This window comes from Schistocerca gregaria, chromosome 7 (genome assembly GCF_023897955.1).
Source record: "Schistocerca gregaria isolate iqSchGreg1 chromosome 7, iqSchGreg1.2, whole genome shotgun sequence".
In the NCBI taxonomy this organism is placed as follows: Eukaryota; Metazoa; Arthropoda; class Insecta; order Orthoptera; family Acrididae; genus Schistocerca; species Schistocerca gregaria.
This window is the reverse complement of record NC_064926.1, coordinates 253,712,158-253,737,812: the sequence shown is the minus strand read 5'-3', so window position 1 is coordinate 253,737,812 and position 25,655 is coordinate 253,712,158. Positions and strand designations below refer to the sequence as shown.

The 25,655-nt window shown below is 41.6% G+C and overlaps 1 protein-coding gene across 1 annotated transcript in view; it reads left to right on the top strand.

Moving 5' to 3' along the window:
* The window catches only part of LOC126282010 (myrosinase 1-like), a 90,813-nt gene extending 66,757 nt beyond the window's left edge, over positions 1 to 24,056 (top strand). Inside the window, exons 9-11 of the mRNA XM_049981401.1 lie at positions 5,528 to 5,662; positions 18,111 to 18,217; positions 23,798 to 24,056. Coding sequence (XP_049837358.1) covers positions 5,528 to 5,662; positions 18,111 to 18,217; positions 23,798 to 23,924 — 369 coding nt within the window. The 3' untranslated portion in view covers positions 23,925 to 24,056. The remainder of the gene's footprint in view (positions 1 to 5,527; positions 5,663 to 18,110; positions 18,218 to 23,797) is intronic.
* Positions 24,057 to 25,655: the final 1,599 nt, after the last annotated feature.

Below are 25,655 nucleotides of genomic sequence, written 5' to 3'. Positions count from 1 at the left end.
AAGCGACTCTCATCGCTGAAGACGACACGTCTCCATTCGTCCCTCCATTCACGCCTGTCGCGACACCACTGGAGGCGGGCTGCACGATGTTGGGGCGTGAGCGGAAGACGGCCTAACGGAGTGGGGGACCGTAGCCCAGTTTCATGGAGACGGTTACGAATGGTCCTCGCCGATACCCCAGGAGCAACAGTGTCCCTAATTTGCTGGGAAGTGGCGCTGCGGTCCCCTACGGCACTGCGTAGGATCCTACGGTCTTGGCGTGCATCCGTGCGTCGCTGCGGTCCGGTCCCAGGTCGACGGGCACGTGCACCTTCCGCCGACCACTGGCGACAACATCGATGTACTGTGGAGACCTCACGCCCCACGTGTTGAGCAATTCGGCGGTACGTCCACCCGGCCTCCCGCATGCCCACTATACGCCCTCGCTCAAAGTCCGTCAACTGCACATACGGTTCACGTCCACGCTGTCGCTACCAGTGTTAAAGACCGCGATGGAGCTCCGTATGCCACGGCAAACTGGCTGACACTGACGGCGGCGGTGCACAAATGCTGCGCAGCTAGCGCCATTCGACGGCCAACACCGCGGTTCCTAGTGTGTCCGCTGTGCCGTGCGTGTGATCATTGCTTGTACAGCCCTCTCGCAGTGTCCGGAGCAAGTATGGTGGGTCTGACACACCGGCGTCAATGTGTTCTTTTTTCCATTTCCAGGAGTGTAGCACCATTCTTATCTATCATCTATCAGAGATCATTAGAACAGCGGAAAGTTCCAAGGGACTAGAAGAAAGCCCAGTCATAGCAATCGATAGAAAGTGTAGAAAATCGGATGCATATAATTAACGGCCAATGTCGCTGACGTCGATTTGTTGTAGAATCATGGAACGTATTTTGTGTTCAGACATAATGACATTTCTAGGCTCTGAGTAGCTCATCTGCAGAAAACAGCACGGTTTTAGGAAACAGCAGTCTTGCGAGACACAGCTGGTCCTCTTTGTGCATGATATACAACACGCTCTAGATACCAGCTCCCAGGCTGATGGCCGGCCGCGGTGGTCTCGCGGTTCTAGGCGCGCAGTCCGGAATCGTGCGACTGCTACGGTCGCAGGTTCGAATCCTGCCTCGGGCATGGATGTGTGTGATGTCCTTAGGTTAGTTAGGTTTAAGTAGTTCTAAGTTCTAGGGGACTAATGACCACAGCAGTTGAGTCTCATAGTACTCAGAGCCATTTGAACCATTTGAACCCAGGCTGATGCCATATTCCTGGACTTTCGAAAGCCGTTCGACTCAGTTCCGCACTGTCGCTTGCTCCATAAAGTGCGCGCTTACGGTCTGTCCGTTGTCATATGCGGCTGGACAGACAGGGAGCAGTATGTCATCCTGAATGGGAAGACTTCAACAGAAACAAGCGTAACATCAGTGTATCCCAGGGCAGCGTAAATGACCTGGTGGATGACATCGGAAGTTCACTGAGGCTTTTTGCAGATGATGCTGTGGTGTATCGAGAGGTTGCAACAATGAAAAATTGTACTGAAATGCTTGATGATCTGCAGCGAATTGACGCATGGTGCAGGTAATGGCAATTGAATCACAATGTAGACAAGTGTAATGTGCTGCGAATACATAGAAATATAGATCCCTTATCATTTAGCTACAAAATAGCAGGTCAGCAACTGGAAGCAGTTAATTCCATAAATTATCTGGGAGTACTCATTAGGAGTGATTTAAAATGGAATGATCATATAAAGTTGATCGTCGGTAGAGCAGATGCCAGACTGAGATTCATTGGAAGAATCCTAAGGAAATGCAATCCGAAAACAAAGGAAGTAGGTTACAGTAGGCTTGTTCGCCCACTGCTTGAATACTGCTCAACAGTGTGGAATCCTTACCATACAGGGTTGATAGAAGAGATAGAGAAGATCCAACGGAGAGCAGCGCGCTTCGTTACAGGATCATTTAGTAATCGCGAAAGCGTTACGGAGATGATAGATAAACTGCAGTGGAAGACTCTGCAGGAGAGACGCTCAATAGCTCGGTACGGGCTTTTGTTAAAGTTTCGAGAACATACCTTTACCGAAGAGTCAAGCAGTATATTGCTCCCTCCTACGTATATCTCGCGAAGCGACCATGAGGATAAAATCAGAGAGATTAGAGCCCACACAGAAGCATACCGACAATCCTTCTTTCCACGAACAATACAAGACTGGAATAGAAGGGAGAACCGATAGAGGTACTCAGGGTACCCTCCGCCACACACCGTCAGATGGCTTGCGGAGTATGGATGTAGACAGATGTAGATCTGTTTGATGATATTGACAGCGGCATGAGACTGTTTGCCGACGATGCTGTAGACTACAGCAAAGTAGTATCACATGAAAGCTGTGAACAAATCAATGAGGATATGCAGAACATAAATGCTTGGTGTAATGACTGGCAGTTATCTTTCAATATTAGTAATTGTAACAAAGCGGAAATCCCTGTCAATGTACGAGTACAAAACAAAGTCCCCGTGTTTGGAAGCGGTAACATCCATCAAGTATCTGGGTATGACCATTCGAAATGATCTCAAGTGGAACCAGCAGATTACACAAGTAACGGGTAAGGCGAACTCGATATTGCTATTTTTTGTTAGAATCCTGAAACGATGCAGTCCTTCAACAAAGGAAATTGCTTACAACACTTTAGTTTGTCCAGTCTCAGAGTATTGTCCTTCTGTATGGGACCCTTACCATTTACGTCTGATTCAAGAGATTGAGAAGGTCCAAAGAAGAGCGGCAAGATTAGTGACTGGTACATTTAGCCATCGCGAAAGCGTTACAAATATCATAGAAAGTTTGAAGTGGGACACGCAGATAGATGACGCTCTAAAAAGAAAGCGCTGCTTACTAAATTCCAAAATCTTATCTCCGCCCGGGATGTAGACCATATATTATTACCACCAACTTTCATATCGCACAATGATCACCATTCAAAGATAAGGGAAATAAGAGCTCTTACTGAGGCGTTCACACAGTAGTTTTCCCGTTAGTCGAACAAACGGGGGGACATGACTTTGGGGCGAATAGTGCCCTCCGCCACACACCGGTTGGTGGCTAGCGGAGTATATATGTAGATGTAGACGTAGATGTGATGTGGTCAGCAATGAATAGTGGTTCAACAGTATCCCACGTGACCATCGTTAACGAGTATGGCGGCGGCCTGGGGATAGGTCCCATTATTCCAATATTATGAAGAGTACAACGGTTATATTCCTGGCCGCATGATTTGGGAAACCATCAGATATGACTTAAGGTCACGACTGATACCGACTGAGAGAAATCTGAAGGCACAGCAGAACGTCATGATATCCTGAGTCCTCTCAAGTGACAGTACCGTGTTGCCATTTTTCATACTCTTCTACACCTGCCATGTGTCACTATGATCTGTGTCTGTAATGTTGGGTTAATCGCGTGGCTAACGAGATCTCCAGATCCATCCGCTACAGAACGTGTGTGGGACCAGCCAACTTGAGGCAGAAGAGGACGCGATGGCTCTGGCTCTGTGACTCTCTTCCCAACCGTATCAGTGCATGTATGAAGACCAAGAGGGGGTGCCACGTGTTATTGACAAGCGGACTCATAGTGCAATTTTCTTTTAATTTTTATAGACATAGTAATCAAAACATGACATACTGCCACAATGCATGCAATTTAATTTCATTCCTCCTCCCCCGCTGGTGCATCACTTTTTTGTCGGGTGCTCTAGGTCTTACTTTGTGCAGGTAGGCACAGGGAAGTGTTTCTTTGATTAACATAGTTACGAATCGTCTCTCATATTTTACATTCGCTTAGGAGAGCCTGGTTTCTTCCAAGTTTAAGCGCATACACGTTCCCCGCAAGGAAGAGCAGGGTTTCATTTTCATTCAGTTGTTCCAGGAAACAGTCGCAAGAAATGTCTTAAAGCTATTTCAACACAATAAACGTTATTAATATTCTACGCCTTTGTTCTTTGTGTATATATGTTTGTAGCTGTCTGGCGCAAGAGAGCTCCAAATTATAGGGTGTAACATAGCGGTATGTAGCGTAACTATGTGGGTGCTGTGGGCTCCAATCGAGTATCTAATTCGAAGAGTTCATCCACACATGAAGCACACTCGCCTTCAACATTTCAGTGCCACACCACACATGAATTCTGCGACATCTGCAACAATCCGACACCTTCGGTTCATTGTCATCGATCATAATGCACGTAGTCTAGACTTAGGCCCATACAATTTTTATCTGTTTCCGAAACTTATCTTCGAAGGCATCACTTTGATAGCGATGAAGCCGGTCAGAGTGGCCGAGCGGTTCTAGGCGCTCCAGTCTGGAACCGCGCGACCGCTACGGTCGCAGGTTCGAATTCTGCCTCTGGCATGGATGTGTGTGATGTCCGTAGGTTAGTTAGGTTTAAGTAGTTCTAAGTTATAGGGGACTGATGTCCTCAGAAGTTAAGTCCCATATTGCTCAGAGCCATTTGAACCATTTGATAGCGATGAAGCGGAGTAGTGCAAATGAGTTTGTGCCTCCGTCAACGAAGACAAATATTCTACTGTGAAGGCATCAACAAATTGGTCTGTCGTTAGGAGAAATAAGTTTGTCGTCAGGGTGACTATACCGAGAACTAATGTGTAGACATGAAGACGAAAAATGTAGAATGTTAATAATGTTTGACTTATTTTTCAGCATGCTTTCGTAGTCTATTTCGATGGTTGCTTTAATGTAATTGCTTATTGATAACAGTGTATAGAGAATCTCGTATACCCTTAGTGTATTAAACAGTTATTTGATTTATCTGGGAACCAGCACGACGTTGCTGTCCTTGTAGACTGTTGTTGATTGGGTAACGAAAGGTGCGAGAACAAGAAATATGGTACTTGGTTTCTACGTCGCTGCGTATGTATATGCGGTGGACGCAGCTATTGTGAAGTAATTGTTTCACCGACCACCCCACTGTGACTGATTCTCTGTCAGGCCTTCAAAGTAGCCAACTGCAGACATACCTTGGATCCTAAAACTGACTGCTTCCAATCCTAGTGTCAGTAGCTCGTGGTCTAGTGGCTAGCGTTGCTGCCTCTGGATCACGTGGCCCCGGGCTAGGATTCAGTCCAGGTTGGGGATTTCCTCTGCCTGGGACTGGGTGTTTGTGTTGTCCTCAACATTTCATCATCGTCATCGTCATCATCATCCGTGACAGTGGCTGGATTGGATTGGGTAGAAATTGGACTCTGTAAAAATTGGGACTTTGTGCGGGCGCTGGTGACAGCGCAGTTGAGCGCCCAACAAAGCAAACACAATCATCATCCAATCCTAGTTACGTAGACCACGTTTGCATGAGCTACTCTTTTCCTCCTAGATATGCCGTATTATCGTACGTATGATCACATACACATATTCTATATCACTCCTCCTACAATACTCACGAAACTAGTAAACTAGACTGACTTCTTACTAGAAATGTGACTTACTTGACTTTTTGAACGAAAACTGTTTAAATCCTTTTGTTTGTTCAACAGGTAATCCCTTGGGGATTCCGTAAACTTCTGAACTGGATTGCTGTTTCATACCCAGAATATCCCATATTCGTAACGGAGAACGGCTACTCGGACTGGGGTGAGCTGGATGACAAAAATCGTACCAACTATTACACGGTGAGTATTTAACTGTTACTGCGCATGTTTAATTTGAGCCGACACTTCTACAACCGTACACATGAAGACAAGACGTATGGAACTATTGCTCTGTAGCAATATTTGGTTACAGACTGAAGAATTATGTCAATCATACCTTCCTGTTATACGGCTGTCAAGTTTGGAGGCGTTGTAGTACGAATTTTTCTATCGTTAAAGCAAAATTTCTTCTAATATCTGTGCTAATATGTAAAAATGGTGTGGTGGTGTACATGCGGCACACATACGTGTGTGTGTGTGTGTGTGTGTGTGTGTGTGTTTGTGTGTGAGCGAATGAGTGAGTGTTTAATTCAAAAGTGTGTGTGTGTGAGTGTTTTTCATTCACTGACACATACACTACTGAACCGATAGTGGTGAACATAGCAAATAGGTCTGGCTGATGCACAGTTATTTTAACAGGGGTACAAAAATATTGTATCAGTACTACTAAATTAGTAAGATCACCGTACAAAAATAAATAATCGCTTTAAAAAAGCAAACAAAACTCTTCGGTACTCTATAGGTAGTGTAGAAATGGTACCATGCCGCCATTTGACTCTTCACCGCTTGAGTAGCGCAGAATCATGACGTGGTTTGTATGTGTCATTCGACTGTGTGCTAACAGGACGCTAAGGTCGACCTACGTAGAGACATTATAGAATCTCGGAATATACAGGGTTGTTATAATTAAACGTTACCTACTTACGAGGGCCCGCATTAAAAACAAGTGATCTTACGATAATGAAACGTTCAGTAAACATTTGTAAGAACTTGCGAAAGGGAAGTAATGAATAAACCAAGCAAAGAAACACATTTTAATTTCTACATCAGAGGGTAACATCTATGATCTGCGTAAAATGTTTAAGTTCCTGGTACAAACGTTGCTCATTGTGACCACTGTCTCCATGCACGACAGGCCAGAAGTCTGTACGGATACAATTTCACAAATGGTTGCAGCACTTCTCGGCCGGTGGACCCTGGAATGTTCGGCTGTCGTAACACAGCTCGTGCACTGCTTGAAGATCGCACATTACATCCAGCATTCTCAGACACGGCAGCAGGAGCTTCTTCAACAATCTGTGGCGCAATTGGCCGTCAGCCTCACCCTGGTGTAGTTCCCATATCGTCAGTGAATTCGAGCTTCCGAATTACGTTTTACAACCTCGGTGCGGACAAAGACCTCTCCTTACTCCTTTTATGCGCCTACACTCACGAAGATCAATAGCGTTAAAGCTGTTGGTTTCTTAAAACAGCTTTACGAATGAAGTCCTCCTCACCTGCAGTGCAGACTGATGCTTCTGTTTCAACCCACTATCGCCCTACCAGTACCGGCTCCTAGTCATGCCACTAAAAAGTTGTTGTTGTTATGGTTTGATGCAGCTCTCCACGCTGCTCTATGCTGTGCATGCTTCTTCATCTACCAGTACCTAATGCAACCTACATCTTCTGAATCTGCTTAGTCTCTTGGTCTCCCTCTATGATTTTTGCCTCCACGGTGCCCTCCAGTACTAAATTGGTAATCCCTTGATGCCTCAGAATGTGTCCTACCAACCGATCCGTTCTTCTAGTAAAGTTGTGCAACAAATTTCTCTTCTCCCCAGTTCTGTTCAGTACCTCCTCGTTAGTTATGTGAACTACCTCTCTAATCTTCAGCAGTCTTCTGTAGCACCACATTCCGAAAACTTCTATTATTTGCCTGTCTAAACTTTTATTGTCCATGTTCGACATCCATACATGGCTAGACTCTATACAAATATTCTCAGGAAAGACTTCCTGACACTTAAATCTATGCTCGATGTTAACAAATTTCTCTTCTTCAGAAACGCTTTCCTTTCCAGTGCCAGTGTAGATTTTGTATCCACTCTACTTCGACCATCGTCAGTTATTATGCTTCCAAAATAGCAAACCTCATTTACTACTTTAAGTGTCTCATTTTCTAATCTAATTCCCTCAGTATCACCCAATTTAATTGGACTACATTCCATTATCTTTGTCTGCTTTTGTTTATGTTCATCTTATATCCTGCTCTTCCAGCTCCTTTGCTGTCTCTGACAAAATTACAATGTCATCAGCAAACCTCAGTTTTTATTTCTTCTCCATGGATTTTAATGCCTATTCAAAATTTGTCTTTTGTTACCCTTACTGCTTTTCTCAACATACAGATTGAATAACATCGGCATAGGCAACAGCCCTGTCTCACTCCCTTCCCAACCATTGCTTCCTTTTCATGCCACGTTGACTCTTAAAAGCTGCCATCTGGTTTTTGTACAAATTCTAAATAGTCTTTTGGTGCCTGTATTTTACCCCATTCCACCTACAGAATTTGGACTGTCACAAGCTTTCTCTAAGTCTACAAATGCTAGAAACTTAGGTTTGCCTTTCCTCAATTTATCTTCTAAGATAATTCGTAGGGTCAGTATTGCCTCACGTGTTTCAATATTTCTACGGAATCCAAACTGATCTTCCCCGAGGTCGGCTTCTACCAGTTTGTCCTATCGTCTGTAAAGAATTCGTGTTAGTATTTTGCAGCCATGACTTATTAAACTGATAGATCGGCAATTTTCATTCCTCTCAACACCTGCTTCCTTTGAGATTGGAATTATTATATTCTTCTTGAAGTCTGAGGGTATTTTGCCTGTCTCATACATCTTTCTCACCAGATGGAAGAGTTTTGTCAGGGCTGGCTCTCGCAAGGCTATCAGTAGTTGTAAAGGAATATTGTCTACTCCTGGGGCCTTGTTTCTACTTAGGCCTTTCTGTGCTCTGTCAAATTCTTCGCGCAGTATCATATCTCCCTTTTCATCTTCATCTACCTCCTCTTCCATTTCCATAATATTGCCTAGTATACTGCCCCTGTACAGACCCTCCATACTCTCCTTCCAACTTTCTGCTTTCCCGTTTTTGCTTAGAACTGGTTTTCCATATGGGATCTTGATATTCATACAAGTAGTTCTCTTTCGTCCAAAGGTTTCTTTAATTTTCCTAAAGGCAATATCTACGGGGTTATGTCAATTATTACCGGCAAAGAAGTTTTAAAATTTTATTGTAATCAAACAGGAATCTTACAAGAACATCATTTACCGACATAGTCTCCTTGCGTTTCAACGCACTTGGTCCATCGTTGCACAAGCTTCCTGATGCCCTCATAAAAGATGGCTCTCAGTTTAGCTGCGAGCCAGGAATGCACCGCTTATTCCACTGCTTCATCCGAGGCAAATCTACGGCCCCTTAATGCTGTTTGAGTGGAAAAAACAAGTGACAGTCAGAAGGGGCAAGATCGGGACTGTAGGGAGGATAATCCAGTACTTCGGTTTCTGGAGCGATTAAGAAGTGTGGGCAGCAGTATGCGGACGGACATAGTCGTGCAACAACACAAGACATTTTGACAGCAATCCACGGGGTTTGCTTCGAATTGCAGGCTTTAGCCTGGCAGTAAGAATCTCACTCTAACGTGCACTGTTTACTGTTGTGCTCCTTTCCCATAATGTTCCAGTACTGCACGTTGTGCGTCCCAAAACACTGTAAGCATCAGTTTTTCTGCGGACGGTTAGGTCTTGAACATTTTCTTGCACGGAAAATTTTGATGTTTCTATTCTATACACTGCCGTTTACTTTCCGGCTCGTAATGATGGATCAATGTTTCGTCAGCAGTAATGATCCTGTCTAAGTAGTTGTCCCCTTCGTTTCCATAGCGATCCCAATGTTTTTTTGCAGATGTCTAAACGCGTTGGTTTATTCAAATATATGAGTTGTTTTGGGACCCATCTTGCACAAACTTTATGAAACCCAAGTCTGTTGTGGATGATTTCGTAGGCAGAACCGTGACTAATTTGCAGATGATGTGCCACTTCGTGAATAGTTAATCGTCTGTCTAAGAGAATCATTTCACGTGAACGCTGAATGGTTTCTTCATTTGTGGCGATAAGCGGACGTCCGGCTCCTTCATCGTGCGTAACACTTGTGCGACCATTTCAGGATTTTTCCATCCTTTCGTAGACACTTCGTGGTTGTAAAACACCGTTCCCGTACTGTACTGAAAGTCTTCGATGAATTTCGGTCCCTGATACGCCTTCCGACCACAAAAAACGGATCACAGATCGTGGGTCTTCTGTGGTGCAAATAGACTACGGAGCAGCTATGATTAACAGCACGGCAGCAATAACGAAATTAACCTAGTAGCTTGAAAACTGCAAAGATATAACAATAAATAAACAGAGCATGCGTCAGCAACGCTAAACCACAGTACTGCCAAAATAAACAAAATATAACTAAATTGCGGATAATAATTGATGGTGAGGTCTTATGACACCAAACTGCTGAGGTCATCGCTCGATAATAATTGACTTACCCTCCTATCTTACCTCTCTTGATATATGCGTCTACATCCTTATATTTGTTCTCTAGCTATTCCTGCTTATCCATTTTGCGCTTACTGTCGGTCTTATTTTTGAGAACTTTGTATTTATTTTTGCCTCCTTCAATTAATGCATTTTTATATTTTCTCGTTTCATCAATTAAATTCAATATCTGTTCTGTTACCAATGGATTGCTACTAGACCTTGTCTTTTTACCTATTCAGTCCTCTGCCGCGTTCACTATTTCAGTTTTCGAAGTTACCCTTCTTTTTCTACTGTATTTCTTTCCCCTGTTCTTGTCAATCGTTCCCTAATGCTCTCTCTGAAACTCTCTACAACCTCTGCTTCTTTCAATTCACCCAGGTCCCATCTCCTTAGATTCCCAGCTTTTTGCACTTTCTTCAGTTTTAATCTACAGTTCATAACCAACAGATTGTGGTCAGAGTTCACATCTGCCGCTGGAAATGTCATACAGTTTAAAACCTGGTTCCTAAATTTTTTTCTTACCGTTATATAATCTATCTGAAACTTTCCAGTGGCTCTAGGCCTCTTCCAGGTATACAACCTTCTTTAATGAATCTTAAACCAAGTGTTAGCTATGATTAAGCTATTCTCTGTGCATAATTCTATCAGGCCGCTTACTCTTCCATTCCTTACACCCATTCCATATTCACCTACTACTTTCCCTTCTCTTCCTTTTCCTACTATCGAAACTTGTACTGCAGTGGTAGGCGTGGGCCTCGTGTTTATCTTTGCTATAATAATGCGTTCACTATGCTGTTCCTAGTAGCTTACCGCGCTGCTATTTTTTATTCATTATTAAACCTACTTCTGCATTACCCCTATATGATTTTGTATTTATAACCCTATATTCACCTAACCAAAAATCTTGTTCCTCCTGCCACCGAACTTCACTAATTCCAACTATATCTAACTTTAGCCTATTCATTTCCATTTTTAAATTTACTAACCTACCTGCCCGATTAAGTGATCTGACATTCCACGCTCCGATTCGTAGAATGCCAGTTTTCTTTCTCCTGATAACGGCATCCTCTTGAGTAATCCCCGCCCGAAGATCCGATTGGGGGACTATTTTATGTCCGGAATATTTTACCCAAGAGGACGCCATCATCATTTAACCATACAGTGAAGTTGCATGCCCTCGGGAAAAATTATGTCTGCAGTTTCCCCTTGCTTTCAGCCGTTCGGAATGTTGTGGTTTTCAGGAGAGCGAACCATATGGTTAAAGAAGGCCGAAATGCACGCGTTTTAGCTCACGCAGGCTGGCGTGAGGTCTGGAACATGACAAGGGAATTAGAATTGAAAAAAACGGACGTAGCCGGTGGAATACTTAACTTTAATCCATTAATGACGAACGTCGCTCTTTATGGTACATGATTCACAATTTCAATAGTACGGATACTGGCGCCTTGCTAGGTCGTAGCAAATAACGTAGCTGAAGGGTATGCTAACTATCGTCTCGGCAAATGAGAGCGTAGATGTCAGTGAACCATCGCTAGCAAAGTCGGCTGTAGAACTGGGGCGAGTGCTAGGAAGTCTCTGTAGACTTGCCGTGTGGCGGCGCTCGGTCTGCAATCACTGATAGTGGCGACACGCGGGTCCGACGTATACTACCGGACCGCGGCCGATTTAAAGGCTACCACCTAGCAAGTGTGGTGTCTGGCAGTGACACCACACGCAATACCAGCACAGCAAGGTCGTTTTCGTTAATGTTACAAGGCCAGATCAGTCAATCATCCAGATTGTTGCCCCTGCAACTATTGAAAAGGCTGCTGTCCCTCTTGAGGAACCACAAGTTTCTCTGGCTTCTCAACACATACCCCTCCCTTGTGGTTGTACCTATGATACGGCTATCAGTATCGCTGAGGCTCGTAAGTCTCCCCGCCAACGGCAAGGTCTGTGATTCATGGGGTGGGGGTGGGGGGAGGAAGGGGGGGGGGGTTACTAACAAGTACCAGCGGAAATACTGCACCTCACAGTCTGAACATCATTCCTGTGAAGTTGGATACGGTAATCAGTTTTCTGTCTACACTGGCTTAACCAGAGGAAATTTGATTATAAACACCCTGCAGATGTTTTGGACACGGCCAGGCCACACCGAGAGTGAAGCTTTCTAGTTTGTTTTTTGGTGCACCAGCGTCAACGTCCAGTGTATCTGCAGTGAATGGTGTGCCTCTCGCAGCTAAGCAAAGAACATAAACCAAAAGAGAATACGAGTGTCACGCCTCGTCTACAAGAAACAATTTCAAATCTGTCAGGAATGTTTGGTGCAGTAAACTCGGATCTCAACTAGTTTCGGAACGAAAGTTGTAAACGGCAATAAGTGAGATGGACGGTCGCAGTAGGGTACCTCGGCATAGGCTCTTGCTCCCAGCAAAAACTGTCTGTGCTGAGTGTTGGCACGTTTTATCGTCCGAAGAGTTGCGATTTGTCCTCTGTCCAAATGGTACAACGACTACTCAATGAGCCGCCTAACCTGCATTCTGTGGGGAGGGCAGTTAAGCCCAGAAGTGGTCCTGTGATGTTTCAATAAAAACTTTGAAATGTATGGGAGCAAGATATTAAAAAAAAACCTAAAGCGCCGTGTGTTGGCGGGACAAGAGAAAAACAAAATAATTCAGAGAACTACGTAATAGCAACTACTACTAAGTTATTCATTGTCATACGGCGTTGCTCGTTGACAGACAGCTACAGATTAAGAACATCAATAAAACAAGCATGTAACTATATTTATTGTCTGCACATAAGGCTTAAGAATTCCCATTTACTGCGGTTATTACCAGATATTTACAGGTGAGGAATGTCGACTGACTAGACTAATAATTATACTTAACAACTGCACAAACGGCTTAAGCTTTATTGACAAATGTCTACTACAGCGAAGCCATTTCGCGTCATGTAATTTTCTTTTTCTTCTCCTTATCTTCTCCTAAGGATTAGGCCTTTGTGACATGTTCCGGCTCCATAGGATATATTACTATCTTTTCTTTGGTCTTTCCACAGTTCTTCCGACTGGGTTCTATCTACATGCTGCTTTTTCTAGTCTTCTTTCACTCACACGTTCTACATGACCTTTTTATTTTTTTGTGTAGCTATATTTTATCATTTAGTTTATGCATTTGAAACTCTTTTCGAATCTCTCGATTTGTAAATCGATCTCGTTTGGAACAGACTTTTACAGAATTTAGAAATTTCATTTCCGCTGTTTTTATGTGGCTTCTATCTTCATCGCTCATTATCCCTGACTCACTTTCATAACGCAGCATCTACATCTACGTGATTACTCTGCTATTCACAATAAAGTGCCTGACAGAGGGTTCAATGAACCACCTTCAAGCTGTCCCTCTACCGTTCCACTCTCGAACGGCTTGAGGGAAAAACGAGAACTTCCACTTTTCTGTGCGAGCCCTGATTTTTCTTATTTTATTTCTCCCTATATAGGTGGGTTCCAACGGAATGTTTTCGCAATCGGAAGAGAAAATTGGTAATTGCAATTTCATGAGAAGATTCCATCGCAACGAAAAACGTCTTTGTTTTAATGATTGAGACTCCACGTATCATGACTGTGGCACTAGTCCAACTACTTCGTGATAATACAAATCGAGCTACCCTTCTTTGTACTTTTTCGATGTCATCCGTCAGTCCTACCTGTTGCGGATCCCGCACCTCACAGCAATACTCCAGAACAGGGCGGATAAGCGTGGTGTAAGCAATCTGTTTAGTAGACCAGTTGCACCTTCTAAGTGTACTGCCAATGTCTTGCAGTGTTTATTTTGCTCTACCCACAACATTACCTTTGTAGTCGTTGCAATTTACGTACTCCCAAAGTATTTAGTTGAATTTACAGCTTTCATAGTTGTGTGACTTATCGCGCAATCGAAACTTAGCGGATTTCTTTTAGTACTCATGCGAATAACTTCACACTTTTCTTTAGTCAGTGTCAATTGCCACTTTTCGCACCATACAGATATCTTCTCTAAATCATTTTGCAAATCGTTTTGGTCAGCTGAAGACTTTACAAAACGGTAAATGACAGCATCATCTGCAAACAATCTAAGACGGCTGCGAAGATTGTCTTCTACGTCGTTAATACAGATCAGAAACCTTAGAGGGCCCATAACACTTCCTTGGGGAAAGCCGGATATTATTTCTGTTTTACTGGATGCTTTCCGTCTATTACTACGAACTGTAACCTTTCTGACAGGATATCACGGATCCAGTCTCTCAGCTGAGGCGATATTCCATAGGCATGCAGTTTGGTTAGAAGACGCTTGGGAGGAACGATGTCGAAAGCCTTCTGGAAATCTAAAAGTATGGAATCAATTTGACATCCCCTGTCGATAGCACACTTTACTTCTTGAGTATATAGAACTAGTTGTGCTTCGCAAGAACGATATTTTCTGAATCCGTGCTGACTACGTGACAATAAATCGTTTTCTTCGAGACTCTCCATAATGTTCTAATACAGTACATGTTCAAAAACTCTACTGCAAATCGACGTTAGGGATATGGGCCTGTAATTCTGTGGATTACTTCTACTTCCCTTTTTGGGTGTTGGTGTGACTTGAGCAATTTTCCTGTCCTTAGGTACGGATCTTTCTGTGAGCGAGCGGTTGTATATAATTGCTAAATACGGAGCTATTGTATCAGAATACTCTGAGAGGAACCTGGCTGGTATACAATCTGGACCGGAGGCCTTGCCTTTATTAAGTGATTTAAGCTGCTTTGCGGCAGCGAGGATACCTATTTCTGTGTTTCTCGTCTTGTCAGTTGTTCTTGATTGGAATTCAGGAATATTTACTTCGTCTTCTTTGTTGAAGGAGTTTCGGAAAACCATGTTTAATAACTCTACTTTAGTGGCACTGTCATCAGTGACTTCATCGTTGTCATCATGCAGTGAAGGTATTGATTGCGTCTTGCCACTGGTGTGCTTTTTGTATGACCAGTATCTTTTTGGATTTTCTGCCATATTTCGAGACAGAGTTTCGAGGTGGAAATTATTGAAAGCATCTCTCATTGAAGTACCCGCTATATTTCGAACTTCTGTACACTTTGCCACTATTGAGAATTTTGCATTCTTTTAAATTTGGCATGATTTTCTCGCTGCTACTGCAACAGCGATCTGACTCGTTCTGTGTACCATGGGTGATCAGGTCATCACTTATTAATTCATGTGGTATGTAGCTCTCAATTGCTGTGGATACTATCTCTTTGAAATCATTCCACAGCTTTTCTACGCTTACATGATCGGATCTGAAGGAGTGCTGGCTGATCTTAAAAAGGTGTTAAGAGCATTTTTATCAGCTATTTTAAATATTTATACTTAGCGTTTCCTTTTGATGGTTGTTGGAGTTGCAGTATTCAGCCTAACAGCTTCTGCCTTTTGCTCGCTAATCCCTGTATTCGTCACGTTACTCACTATTTCTCCAGGATTATTTGTTACTCAGAGGTCAAGTATGCTTTCGCAACCATTTACGTTTCTAGTGGGCGCCTGAGCTAATTGATCAAAATAATTCTCTGAGAAAGCATTCACTACAATTTCGGATGACTTTTATGCCCACTGCCGGCTTTAAACGTATAATTTTTCCCGCATATCGAGAGTAGGTTAAAGTCACCACCGACTATAGTCGTATGAGTGGGATACCTACTGTATTTGTAATCAGATTCAAGTTTTCTTTGAATTGTTGAGCAACTATATGTTCTGAGTTGGGGGGAGGGGGGGGGGGGGGGTTCGGCAAAACGACTGTATTAATATTTTAGTCCAATTGTCAAGTATAACTTCTACCCATATTATTTAGCAGGAACTATCTACTTCAATTTCACTACAAGGCAAACTGCTTCTGGCAGCAATAAATACTCCACCACCGATTGTATTTAATCTACAGTTTATGAACAGTGTTAGATCGTTAAAAAACATTTCTGCTGAACTTATTTCCTGCTTTAGCCACCTTTCTGTGGTACTGTAGAATTCGAGCTGAGTGTCCTTGCGGGTTTAGTTTTTTAATGTTCGTTTTACGGTTCCGCATATTATATCAGTGTCTCTGTAGTCGTCAAACGATATATTGTATCAAAGCAGCTAAAGTTAGAGACTTGATTTATTAGTTTTATATTTATTTTTTTCTCTTAGTTGGTTCCTTTCTCTGAAAGCCATGAACTTATGAAATACTCGGAATATAATGGGTTGAGCACAGGTGCGCCTCATGCAATGCTGTTTGCAACCCATCTACTGTTTTATCTATAAGCAACAGATTGTCAGTAGCGTATTAATAAAATCGCTTCGTCCTGGGTTAGTACCATGTGCTAAAAATGTACTTTGTTGTCACTTACGAATGGGGTCGTCTATATATATATTAAACAGTAGAAAAGAAAGGCTACATCCTTGTCTTACTCCTTGATTTATAATTAATGCCTGCTGTTCTTTTCCTTTTTGCAGAACTATCTGTGTGGTCAAACACAGTCTGTTTCATGATGATATAAGATGTTTTGAGTATCCATGTATTTGTAATATTTCCCATAGTATCTTCCTATCTACCCTGTCGAACGCCTTTTCAAAATCGACTAATGCGATAGATGTCGGAAGGTTATTGCTCTCCGCTTCACTAATTTTCTAATTTTTGTGTCCATATTTCCTCGCAAGATCTTCTTTACTTAAACCCATTTTGATATTCAGATAATTTGGCGGCTGGTGCGGTTTGCAAACGAGCGTTAAGTATCATAGCATATATTTTGTATCCTGTGTTCAAGATACTCACTCCTCTGTATATTTTTGTGCTGGAGATATATCTCCTTTCTTGAACACTGATACTATATTTGCTAGTCTCCACAATTCCAGCATTCTGTTTCCAAGCCAGCACATTTTTATTCATTGCTAATATTGGTATTTCAGTAGCATTCTCTCATATTTTAGTAGTTCCGTAGAAATTCCTTCTGAACTGGGGCGTTCGCGTTTTTTGATACCCTTTATGAGCCTTCCAACTCTTCTACAGTTATAGGATCTATGCATTTTATTTCCTACAACTCTCTTCTTCAATCACCAGATTATCACTCCATGCAAGATATTAATAGTGTTTCAGCCAGTCATGATTTTCTGTTATATCTTTTTTCGCAGTATACCTCTCTGTGCTATTCAGGTTTCGAGAAGCCCATGCACATATTTTCTATTTGGGTGATCAACCTATTCCATCTTTCTCCGTGTACATTCATTATCAACAATTATTTGTAAGCTTTTTGTTCAGTGTATAAAAGTAAAGGAAACAACGTACAATAGCAGGTTAGCCGCCACCAATAATTACTTATAAGTTCCAAATGGAGTTCTCCACCAGTGACAAAACTGAAGGAAAGAAAGTATAATATCTTTTACATCATAAGATCTTCACTTAAAAACAAATAAAAAGAATTCATATTGTCTTCCCTACCTTCTGATGAAGGATTAAGAACAATATTCCGCCTGGTTTGTTTGTCTTGTTCCCACGGCAGTATCGATGTTGTTATCGGTTCAGAGTTGACCCATGATCTCGCGTGTTATCTGAAACGTCCTGTCAATAGCTCCGTACTTTGAGAGGGATTATCACCCCTTCTGAGAATGAAGAGGGAATGGATTGACGAAGGAAAATCACCTGAAAACGTAATTCTTACGAACGTGACTGCAGTTACGCTATCCCTTCTGCGCTTTCAGTTCCGTAGAAGAATTATTGAAAGTGTAAAACGTGGACGGTAGGAATTACTAGCTCACACCTGTGTATCTCGATGTAAATTTAAAATGATTCGTCCCACACCATTACGATTTATCATGCAAAATTGCCAGTGTAACACGAAACTAACTTAATAAGAAAGTCCAGTGCGTTATACCCTGTTGTAAATATATAAGTTTCATCGGTGGAAGAAATTCACTGTTGGATATTGATATCCTTATGACAAGCTACTTCAAATACCAACATCATTGTAACGATGCAATAATAGCAGTTTTATCACCAAGCTTTTCTCGCTAAAACAATAATGTTGTGAATATAAGTAACTTTAAAAGTCTCCAGGAATAATTGTTCCTGTTGTTTCAGAGCTACCTAGCAGAAATGCTGAAAGCAATCAATGTTGATGGCAACAACGTTATTGGTTACACAGCCTGGAGTCTGCTTGACAACCTTGAGTGGAACGACGGCTATGCGTAAGTAATAGTTCTATTGTTACACGTTTTGTTTCTACGTCCCGTTGCTGCAAACTGTGCTTTGTTTGAAGCCAGCCATTGTCTCGTGATGGTGCCTGATATAGATTCCTCCAAAACAATAGAAATAAAAGCAGTGGACACAAGAAGAAACCAGAAATCGAATATAGAAATAAGGACGAAACTTGTTGTTTTAGTTGTCTCCAATTCGAAGACTACTTTGATGCACCTCTCCATGTTATCTTGAGCAAACCTCTTCACCTCTGTGTAACTACTGCAACCATCTTTCGCTTAAACCTGACTATTTAAGTCAAAGAGTTGTCCAAGTTCCAATCCTTACGCTTCTACATCTACATCTACATACATACTCCGCAATCCACCATACGGTGCGTGGCGGAGGTACCTCATACCACAACTAGCATCATCTCTCCCCGTTCCACTCCCAAACAGAACGAGGGAAAAATGACTGCTTACATGCCTCTGTACGAGCCCTAATCTCTCTTATCCTAGTTTTGTGGCCTATCCGCGAAATGTAAGTTGGCGGCAGTAAAATTGTACTGCAGTGAGCCTCAAATGCTGGTTCTCTAAATTTCCTCAGTAGCGATTCACGAGAAGAACGCCTCCTTTCCTCTAGAGATTTCCACCAGAGTTCCTGAAGCATTCCCGTAACACTCACGTGATGATCAAACCTACCAGTAACAAATCTAGCAGCCCGCCTCTGAATTGCTTCTATGTCCTCCCTCAATACGACCCGATAGGGATCCCAAACGCTCGAGCAGTACTCAAGAATAGGTCGTATTAGTGTTTTATAAGCGGTCTCCTTTACAGATGAACCACATCTTCCCAAAATTCTACCAATGAACCGAAGAAGACTATCCGCCTTCCCCACAACTGCCATTACATGCTTGTCCCACTTCATATCGCAATGTTAGGCCCAAATATTTAATCGACGTGACTGTGTCAAGCGCTACACTACTAATGGAGTATTCAAACATTACAGGATTCTTTTTCCTATTCATCTGCATTAATTTACATTTATTTTAGTTAGATGCCATTCTTTACACCAATCACAAATCCTGTCCAACTCATCTTGTATCCTCATACAGTCACTCAACGACGACACCTTCCCGTACACCATATCATCATCAGCAAACAGCCGCACATTGCTATCCACCCTATCCAAAAAATCATTTACGTAGATAGAAAACAACAGCGGACCTACGCCCTGGGGCCCTCCAGATGATACCCTCACCATCGAGGACAACGTACTGGGTTCTATTACTTAAGAAGTCTTCGAGCCACTCATGTACTTGGGAACCAATCCCATATGCTCGTATCTTAGCTAGGAGTCTGCAGTGGGGCACTGAGTCAAACGCTTTCCGGAAGTCAAGGAATATGGCATCCGTCTGATACCCTTCATCCATGGTTCGCAAGATATCATGTGAAAAAAGGGCGAGTTGCGTTTCTCAGGAGCGATGCTTTCTAAATCCGTGCTGATGCATGGACAGCAACTTCTCAGGGTCAAGGAAATTCATTATATTCGAACTGAGAATATGTTCGAAAATCCTGCAGCAAACCGATGTTAAGTATATTGGTCTATAATTTTGAGGATCCGTCCTTCTATCCTTCTTATACACAGGCGTCAGCTGCGCTTTTTTCCAGTCACTCGGGACTTCACGTTGGGCAAGAGATTAACGATAAATGCAAGCTAAGCAAGGAGCTAATGCAGTAGAGTACTCTCTGTAAAACCGAATTGGAGTCCCATCAGGACCTGGCGATTTATTTATTTTCAACCCATTCAGCAGCTTTACAACCCCAGGGATATCTATCACTATGTCCTCCATACGGGAATCTCTACGAGACTCAAACGGCGGTATGTTTGTACGATCCTCCTGCGTGAAAGATTTCACAAATGCCAAATTTAAAATTTCAGCTTTCGTTTTGCTGTCTTCCGTTGCCAGGCCATACTGATCAGTGAGTGACTGGATGGAAGCCTTCGACCTGCTTATTGATTTTACTTAAGACCAGAATTTCCTTGGGTTTTCAGCAAGATCTTTTGCTAAGGTATGACGGGGATGTGGTTGAATGCTTCGCGCATTTCTCTTTTTACAGCAACACGAATCTCTTCTAACTTTTGCCTGCCCTCGTTCTCCCGATCTTTCTTGTACCGCGACTGCAGCTGCCTTTGCTTCCTGAGCATTCTCCGAATTGCGCTGTTAAACGGCGGTGTGTCTTTTCCGTCCGTAACCCAATTTTTCGGCACATACTTGTCCAATGCGTAATTTGCAATGTGTTTAAAATTTTCCCATAATTCTTCCACGTCCATCGTACCGTAGTATCACAAAATTTAATTTTCCTTGATGTGTCCTATCAACAGATTTCTTAGTTTATTTGAGTTTCTTTTCTTACTGCCTCTTTATTAACTACCTGATTTATTCAACACATCTTCACCGTTCTTCCGTAGCATCACATTGCTAAAACGTGTGCTTATCGCACATGTTTCACTTCTATAGAAATGAAACTCCACACAAATAGTTTTAGAAAATAATTACTAACATTCAAATTGATATTGGCAAGCATCTCATGCTATTGGCAGTTTACATTTTGTATGTCGGCCATCTTTGCTCATTTTATCCCCAAAAAGCAACACTAGTCTTCTGTTTTTTACATCTTCTTTTTTTTTTAATCTGTGTGTTGTACGTACTGTCCTTCGAAGTTTGTCAGTCAGTGTATTGTGGGTAAATCACTTTGGGAGAAGACCACAGGCGTAACCACAGGAAGACATTGTCCAAGAGGCCGATAAGAACTGTGTGACCAAGGAAAATGTAAAAATCGTAACTATTTACAAAACCTAACACGTGATGAAAGAAGAACACGGCTCCACAAAACAAAGTCATTATAAATTACGACACTCAGTGCATGCCTCAACATATCATTATCATTGTTTCGCAACTCTGTTTAAGTTATTTATAATGGTTGGTTCTGAGTTACTTGGCTGCTACAGATACCCTACGGCAGCAGATATCAGAAATGCTCTGTGACCAATGACAGTGTTAATTTCTGCTGGCTTTCCTATTTAACCTTGTGTGCTACCTACTGAAGATTAGTTGACTGCAGCACGGACGCTTTCGTTTTCCTCTAATATTATGTTGTGAGATTTTACAAGGCACCAACATCATTCTCTCACGTAAATGTACGAGACACGTGTTAGAATAAAACTCCCATCCTGTCTCTCAGGGCAGGTTATAATCAGATACATTGCACACTTAGGACACGTTACCGACTTTACTCAGTATAGTCACGAGGAAATACAGCTTCTTAAGCACAGGAGATGCATTTTTTTTATCTGGAGCATAATTTACCAACACTGACTTAAAAGATAGCCCACCTCCCTATTGTGACCAAGGTCTTAGAGAGGTTTTACAATTAAGAATTCCTCTGCCCCACTACCAGCTCACCTCTTACATCACTGAAAAGTCATTGACTCTAAAAGGGTCATTAATCCAACGGACAGATGTATGTAGATCATGAAGATTATTAAAACATAAAGTATCTCAAGATTACACGTCCAGCTGGGCACTGATCCGGCAACATAGCCAAGGTATAAACTTGCACCAAAGCAGAATCATGAAGTTACACGCCATCTACCTACTCAGTAGAATACTAAGCATGCCTCATAGCAACGAGTGTTTGAAAATTTGATTCTATTATTCAATAATCTTCCTTACTACAAACAAGCTACTTCATTTTCCACTGAAATTAATGTGCAAAACAGAACGAGGTATGTCCCGAGGGAAAGACCAGCAGAAAGGAATCTGAAATTATAAACGAAGATTTGATAGATTATCATCAACTGACTTATTCCTATGTAACTGCTGTCAGAAGTGTCAAACGGCGTTACTCAACACACGGTTCAGTTTCGTGTGTAAGACAGTATCACCCTAAATTTGTAATTCTGATTTTGCAAGTGTGTTTGCAGCTTTCATCTCCGCGCTGTGTGTGTGTGTGTGTGTGTGTGGTTGTGTGTGTGTGTGTGTGTGTGTGTGTGTGTGTGTGTGTGTATGGGTCAGGAACAAAAATATTAGCAAAATCATTTGATAGTTTTCATTTCTTTGTCCCAAACAGTATACTACCAATGTAGGGCCAAGGTCCAATTGTACTGTGACTATTCAGGTATTCTAAAACTTACTCATCCTCCAGCATGGTCTATATGTAGGCCAAGGCTGTCACCAACCTAATCATCAGAAAAATTCAGCCAAAATTGTTCGCTCGCAACTTTTGCTCATAAAAGCGCTCATCACTTCAGATTCACTACGAAACAGTCGCTGAATCACCGACGCTGAAGCTGTACATCAAAAGAACGTAATGACAACCAAAATAAACTGGATACTGAGGCTACAACAACAATAATGGAAACAAGGCGAGAAAACGGAAGAAAAATAGCGTACACACACACACACACACACACACACACACACACACACACACACACTGTAGCGCACGCTCTAGAAACGGACACAGTCAGACAAAACTATTTCGAATTAAATAATGTAGATGCGATTAGACAATGAGTTTAGTAGTTACTGTACTTGATAATACTCAAGTTTCAGAGAATTCAGCATGAGTACTTGTGCAATGCAGCTGATTAGTAGTTGGTTGAAAGTAAACAAGTTTATGTACCATTGGCATTCACTGTGTACAGACACTATGCAAACTGATTAGTTTACAGTTACGTAATTTCCGTACTAAGTTGAACAACGGAATTATTTTGATGAAACATAGTTTTTGTAATATTTTTGATGAATTAAGTTACTGAATAGTTTTACATGCAAATAATTACAAACGTAAAGATTAACCCCACACATTTTCGTATGCATATTCCTACGAAATTACAGGCTCGCACATTGTACTAAACTATACACATCCGCCTTGATTTTAAACCAGCACACCATTACGGGAATGATCTTTGAAATGCGATTCAGCGATCAAACATTTTTCGCACACATGTTATTTTGCACTGTTTCACATTGTATTGCCGTTTCTGTTGAATAGAAGCGTGATTAGGCAAATAATTCCTGCGACACAAAAGGAAGAATTATAAGTTTCGTGGTAAATGTTAGCTGTTGGGTAACTGTATATTAAGCTAGTACTCTTGCTGGTCATATAGATGACTTAGCAGATAGATACACTAATCCTATCACCATTTTCGTGTCAGACTATTACTTCCGAGGCATTTATTGTCTTCTCCAGTGTTTACGTTTTCCTCTTTACCTGAATAACTTGTTGTAATTATTAACTCCTGAAAATGCAGTTAACCATTTCCTTAAGAGTGACGTGAACTTTTAACTACAATTTCTTCGTTGTAAAATTCATCTACCTGTTTTCAGAGGTGAAATACAGATATTCATTTGCTCGAAATAATATAAGTTAACCACTTCTATGTGGTACGTTTAGAACATTTGAGGAGTGGTAGCTTATTAACTCTTTATTTCAAAGTTTATTGCTATTCAGAATAAGTATGGAGCAACAATGCACTGTCATGTAATTAATTCCATTGGAAATAAGTCATCTTTTCTTTTTCAGCATTAAGTTCGGCCTGTATCAGGTCGACTTCAATGATACCGAGCGTCCCAGGACAGCGAAGGATTCAGTGCAAACTTTAGCTCAGATCTACGCTAACAAGGAGTTACCCATGGAGTACTTCCAGTGACAAAATGTCCATGTATCCTTTGAGATATGTCGCAAGGCGCCAGTAACTAAGAAAGTATAAAAATTGTACTTGATCCTGAGACTACAGTGCGCAGTTTACCATAAATATAAAATAAAAAATTAATTAAATCTTTTATTTGTCTTAATTCCTCCGCCTTCTTATAGCATGTTGCCACTGAATCGTCAAGGAATGCATTGTACAAGTATGTGCACCTCTGGATAGTGCGAAATTTCGCTTACTAGTCCTTAATGCTTACTGCTCCAAATGTTCCCTGATTTGGTTCATTTACAAAAATAGATTATAATTATCTGTTATTAAATCTGGAGATATTACGCTGACTGTTTCCCCTATTTGGCTTTAACAGGAACAAAAACTGATCGATAAACAACACAAGAGGGACAGATTCATGTGAGAAGCAATCTTCTTTATCCTGTAAGTGTAGATGACGTCTCCATTAACGATGAGGAAGATACCTACATTATTGCATACGAAAGAAGGCCCACAAAGACACTGTAGACCTATTAGTTACCAATAAGGAAACTAAACAAAAAAGCTGCAGCTTATATTTAGTGAACATATGCAGCATTGTATAAAAGTTTTCTGAACTTCTTTGGATCAAAATAAATGCAGTTTTTTGAGACGCACTGTACGTATGCGTAATAAAATTGAACAGTTATATTCAGTAAGAAATAAATAATGAACATTCTAAAGACTTTCCACTAATAAGATTGCGGTAATGTTTGAGAAAACACAACCCACCTCTTTGCGTACAGCCAAAAATTTAAAAACTTTGACTTACTTACCATATCGACAATAAAAAACAAACAGCTTAGAATTTTGTAAGGCTGTACTCGTAAGCTGATGTATTGATGAAAATTTATAATTCAATACAAAAATCGTACAGCAGATATATCAAACCTTATAGCTATAGAAACGTTCTCCACAAGTAAAAGATGTCAAATTTGCGGACAAACGATTCGATAAGTTAACAAATTGGCATGATTTTATTCATAGATTTCCTACAGTATTGTTTTGAGCTCATCTTTCAAATTGCAAAAACATTTCCAATACTCTAATCTAATCAACTAGAATTTTGTGCGGTTTTAACACTCATTTTTAGACATCTGCCTTAGTAGTTTTGAATATTAACAATAGTTTCGCTGAATAATTTTACTCACTAATGAAATTTGTTTCCTACAATCAATTTGAAAATGAAAGTGGCATTGTTGTTCACAAACTCCGTCCGAGCAGGTGTGAAGACCCAATGGTAGTGACCGGCCGCCGTGTCATCCTTAGCCCACAGGTGTCACTGGAAGCGGATATGCAGGGGTATGTGGTCAGCACAACGCTCTGTGTCAGTTTACGAGACCAGAGCCGCTACTTCTCAATCAAGTACCTCGTCAGTTCGTCTCATAAGGGCTGAGTGCACCCCGCTTGCCAACAGCGCTCAGCACACCTAATGGTCAGCCACGCAAGTGCTAGTCCAGCCCGACGGCGCTTAACTTCCGTGATCGGACGGGAACCGGTGTTACCACTGCGGCAATGCCGTTGGTATCACAAATACAGTACTACTGCATTAACCTCCACTAAATCCAAATTCGACTCAGACGTGAAATGCTCTGTAATCTTTCCACTGATATACAATTCCTGTCACACAATACCATTGTTACTAAAAGATAATGTAAATGCCATCTCCTTCCACAATGATTTTTTCACTTTGTAGCGGAGTGT